Raw genomic sequence first — 5,327 nt, forward strand, 5'->3', positions numbered from 1 at the left:
AACTATTAGTATATAAATGATCTGCTACTGAAAAATTCAATGTTTAAAAGTGAGCGAATATGGATTCACTACTAGGTATCTTCCCCTGGATATTTCAACTTCAACAGGCTTAGTAATAGCAATAGAGCCTGACTTAGATCAATGGTAGAGTCCTATGTACTCTTCTAGAATGCATGGCTCAAAGCTCACAGAATGATCCTCTCTACTAAGATGAGTCCTACTACCCAAAATGGTGTCTTATTTGACCACCACCACAAGGCTATCATAGAAAGTATACACTTCTGGCTGGGTGTTTTTTACTGACCGAATACAGAGACAATATGCTTGAATGGGGTAGGCAATGCAGGTATCAGATTATTGAGAATTCTAATCATTCGTATCTTTTATTTTTTACATCCAGAAAGAAAATATACAAATCATAATGAGCTATGGAAATCTAGCCTCTGAATACCAACCATCCTCTTCCACATTATTGAGAATTCTAATCATTCGTATCTTTTACTTTTTACATCCAGAAAGAAAATATACAAATCATAATGAGCTGTGGAAATCTAGCCTCTGAATACCAACCATCCTCTTCCACTGTAAGACCTATATCCAGATACAAAGTATTCTTCCCACCCAGCAACAGGCTGCTGATAGATTAGCTCAGATATAATGGATCAAACACCAATTTATCCAGTCTTGCTAAAACGTTCTTCGCTGGTCCAGGTACGAAGTCCACTACATATATGGTCCGTAGTTTAAATCTTTGTTGCTACAAAATTATCACTGAGATCGCATTGGTAAACACCATTGTTGCTATATCTCATCCTAGACAAAGCTTCGGCTAGATTTGTTATACATTCTCCCGGTGACTGTTGTGATGTAAAAACCCATATGACATGATTCATTTTAAAACTAGGGCAATTTTGCATGCGGCGTCTTCTATAGGTCAATTCCTTCATGCTCTGTATCAAGTCAAGAGCAACGTAGCAAATACAAAATTCATTTTTAGGTTGCTTAATCCTATGTTCCTCTTGGATCCATTGGACCTCCGAAGGTCATAGTTTACAAACAGGAAGTGAAGATTAACAATATCAGATTTCCACATTCTATTCCTAATATTAGATTTGATTTCGGAATTCGATTGTGTACACTTTTTTAGCATCAACGTTTGGATCACACTCCACAATCCGATTCTTCTCTCATTCTGATGATAGATCACAGAGTGTGATCTGAAATGTTGATACTAAAAACAAAATTTAATATAAGAAGTGAAGAGCAGTATCTGATTTAAATAGACATGACAATATAATATGTTCTGCCAAAGAATGAAAGACTACCATTAGGAATCGCTATCCTGGTATCAGTAATGATCAGAAATCTTCTACAGATCACTTAATCAAAGCCAAAAAAAACTGCTAATTGCAAATACAGAGAGAAAAAGGAAAATATCAGATAAAAAATTATACTCAGCAGAGAGGAAACTTAATATACCAAATTTTCACTTTCTTTTTAACACCTGTTTTTCAATTCCCAAATTTCCTTAAGTTGTGCATGTGTATGGTTTAAGAGAATTGAAAAGGCTTGTACTCAGAAAGGCATGGAAGAATAATAAGGTGAGAGTTTCCCTCAATCCCTTTTTTGATACCCTTGAATTTGTTACAGGGTTACAAACAAAATCATGCACCCTTGGCAATGGTAGGGACCCATAGCCTCGACTCCCTTATGCTAACAAACAATTCACCGTTTGGCCCAACCAGATATTTTTGCAGGGGATGCATAAGAAATACAGAAAAAGAGTACTTGAGGAGAAGAATTACAGAGTTATTCACAAGATGATGATGATGACATAGAAATCCTCATAAATATTAACAGTCACAGGGGCATATGTATGTCAATACAGCAAGCACATTTTAACAAGATGCAAATGTTCTATGTATAAGTTAATAATAATCAATTGATGCTACTGTACAAGAAAGTGAGAGTTTGAAAGACTAGCAACAACACCATGAAGAAACAGTAAGGAGCGGCCGATCTTGCCACGCCAGAGAGAGGAAACCAGGAGATTCTACAAGAGAATATCTGTCGCAATAATTCCAGAGAAGAATGCGAGCTTGACTCATGGCATAGTGACTTAGATTAGAGCACTTAAATCCAGCCGATTCCATCATCACACGCCACTGATCTCTTCCTTCTAATCTCATTTTCCTCTCTGCTCCCTCGTAAGCAATGATCCCTGTAATTTTCTCTTCGAAGAACAGCTTCTCCACATTGATGCGCTCAGGGCAATCCTTTGTCATGATAGATCCCATAGAATCAAAAAATGCCGAGTAATAATGGAGAGCATTGCGGAATCGAGATTGAAACCTGCAGCCATTCAAGTTGGCCTCGTATTCCCCCAGTGTCACCACTTTAGGGGATAAGGCGAATGCCAACTTGAGTGTTTTCATTAAGGTTTCAGATGACTCTCCCAGGAGATTATACAACTGCATCATGAAATTAACCGCTACGCACTCATCTTGCTCAATATTTAGCATTGATAGTTCCACCTCACTCATTTGATTAGAAATTGGACAGAATTCGAAGTCTAGATCGAGCAAAGAAGCAAATTCTTTGAGCCTTTTGCCAGTGGCGAGAAGACAAGCAGTAGGGTTAGGGCCAAGAGATGGAGCAGGAATACCTGTGATTTTTATCTTGCGGGGCTTGCTTCCTGGTCTGGTTGCAAATGCCTGCAATATGGCTGCCCATTGTATACCTTGTGCAATACCGAAGTCGACTATGTGGATTTTTTCTGCTTTGTCCATTGCCTCCAGGATGGCTTGATTCGCAGTCAAATGGGCAAATTTGGAGTAAGGGCACGCATCATTCAGAGCCTTATATGCAAGCACGGATTCCTCAAATTCGCTGCTTGAATCGCGCTGGGGCTTTTGCTCGCTCCGTTCAGTAAGTCGTCTGGAGAGGGCACTGGCAAAATAAGACGCCACTCTATATTCAGGATCGCCCTCGGGGAACAGCATGGTCTGCAAATGGGAAATCGATTGAGCAGCTCTCTCGGGCTCGGTGTCCACTATTTTTGCACATTCGAGAAGTGATTGCACAAAATGCTGACTCGGGCCATTTTTATACTGGTCCAGAAAATCGCTCTCCGGTTTCATATCCTCGTCTCTTTTCGCCTTGAGAGCATCCTGCCCCTGCCATTTCTGAGGCGATGTTGAGGGCTCGCGTTTCAACTGCGCATTAGGCACCCGATGGGGTGGAGGTTGGAACTCGTGACCTCCTCCTGCCATTGCTGCTGCTCCACTGTACTGCTCCTGCAATGCTGCCGCCTTCGGCTTCGATGACGAGAGCAGCTCCGACGAGGCGGCAGAGAGAAGGTCTGCAGAGGGCGATGAGCAAAGAAGCTCTGCAGTCGTACTATCGCAGAATGGCCGATGCTGTCGCTTGGCCGAGACAAACGCCTCCCCAAGAACCCCAAATTCGCTCTGCCATCCATCTTGATAACCGCCGCTCGGTAGCTCAGAGCTCTCAGTCGACTCGCAGGGGTTGCTGTCGAAAGTAATGCTGTTGGTATTGTTGCCCTCCGCATCCGGCTGCAAGTCCGTCATTAGGCAGTCCATCCATTCAGGGCAGACATCGGGGGCAACAACATTCACAGGGGATTCAAACCCACCGAATGTCTGCAACTCCGGCAATCTGAAAACTCCACCGCTCTCTTTCACCGGTGGCCTTTCTTTCTTCACCAGCACATCCTGGTTAAACATGCTCGGAGGCGTTTCGATGAGAGACATATGCTGATGCTGCTTCAGATGCACCCCTCCGTCGGGCAAATGGTGCCCAAACTCATGATACTGATCCATGGGGGCGAAAAGCATGGACGCCCGGGACAAGTCCAGAACCGAGTTGGGCTCGCTGAGATAGGATGTGGTGGCAGCGGTAGCTGTGGTTGTGGTAGAACACAAGTCACCCATGACATCGGGGCACAGTCCCGAAGCAAAGCTCCCTTCTTGCCATGCCACACCAGAAGCCGGGCCGACCATCCATGGGTTCATACTCATGCTCATTCCCATGTTGCTACCCCCAGTCCCGAAATAATTGCTGGGATGATTTCCAAACACTTGGTGCTGGTGATGCTGAGGGTGATGCAGCTGCTGCTGCTGCTGCACCAGCTGCTGCGCTATGGCCATCAGATTCCCATTCTCCGCACACATATAAGCCATTTCTTATCTTCCAATTCTAAAAAATCCAGCAAAATTAAATTTACTCCGACACAAACCCAAATTTTAGCAATCAAGTACTCCAACCGGAGAAGCTCCAGTTCATCATAGGTTTCCCTTGCAGCAACAAGAAACAAAAGCTATGGGGATTATAAATTGCAGATTAGCAGACCCAATTTATAGCAATCAGGCATTCCAACTAGAAAAGCTCCTAGGGGGTCCCCCTGGCAGCAGCAAGAAACAAGCAATGGGGATGATGGTTTGCAGATTAGCAGACCCAATTTATAGCAATCGGGTATTCCAACTAGAGAAGCTCCAGTTCATCAAAGTAGGAGCTTCCCCTGGCAGTAGCAAGAAATAAACAATGGGAATGATAGATTCCAGGTGAGCAGACCCAATTTATAATGGATTGCAGGATAACAGACCTAAATTATAGCAATCAGGTACTCCAACTAGAGAAGTTCCACTCGCTTGGCAGCAGCAAGAAACAAGCTATAAGGATAATGGATTGCAGATTAGAAATAGCAAAAATGAGGCTCAAGCACCCGGGATCTCAATGTGAGCTGAACAGAGCTGAGCAGGGCAGAGTAGAGCAGATAGGAAGGCCCATAGAGAGGAAGAGAGAGCAAGGAAATGAGGGAGGGAGGGAGTAGAGTAGATCGTGTAAGGAGGGGGCACTTGAAGTAGAAAAAGACGAGGCGGGCCAGTAGGAGGGGAAACCGAGGAAAACGACCGCGGGCCCCGGCTATGATGAACAAACGAATGGCAAACTCCTCCAAAAATCAAAAAGCAAAAGAAATCATACACCCGGACGACATCCCTGTACCCACTAACTATCCTCTCCTGAACCCGAAACAAATTAAAAACCCTAACTCCACGCTCCCACCTGTCAACCAAACCTCTCCTTGACCCTAACCATATGCATCCATGAATCCACCACAACACATGCTCATCATCACCATCATCCATAACCTATTACTGAATCACCATCCATGACCCTTCTCAATCAACATTAGTACCTCAGATTTACCATTACTACAGTTACTATTACGACATCATCATCCATTGCCTTTTTCACAATATAGCTATTATTCTAGTGTTTTAAGAGTGAATATCAGCATTAGTACA

At 43.6% G+C, this 5,327-nt stretch overlaps 1 protein-coding gene across 1 annotated transcript; it reads right to left on the reverse strand.

Annotated features, from left to right (window-relative positions):
• Window positions 1-1,586: 1,586 nt before the first annotated feature.
• On the reverse strand, window positions 1,587-5,025 carry LOC149551752 (SCARECROW-LIKE protein 7-like). Its single transcript, XM_089787255.1, has one exon. The coding sequence runs from the start codon at window positions 4,200-4,202 to the stop codon at window positions 1,980-1,982; it is 2,223 nt and encodes a 740-aa protein (XP_089643381.1). The 5' UTR covers window positions 4,203-5,025; the 3' UTR covers window positions 1,587-1,979.
• Window positions 5,026-5,327: the final 302 nt, after the last annotated feature.

The sequence above is a fragment of the Cupressus sempervirens genome, chromosome 6 (assembly GCF_028749045.1).
Source record: "Cupressus sempervirens isolate cs-2001-9-10 chromosome 6, ASM2874904v1, whole genome shotgun sequence".
In the NCBI taxonomy this organism is placed as follows: Eukaryota; Viridiplantae; Streptophyta; class Pinopsida; order Cupressales; family Cupressaceae; genus Cupressus; species Cupressus sempervirens.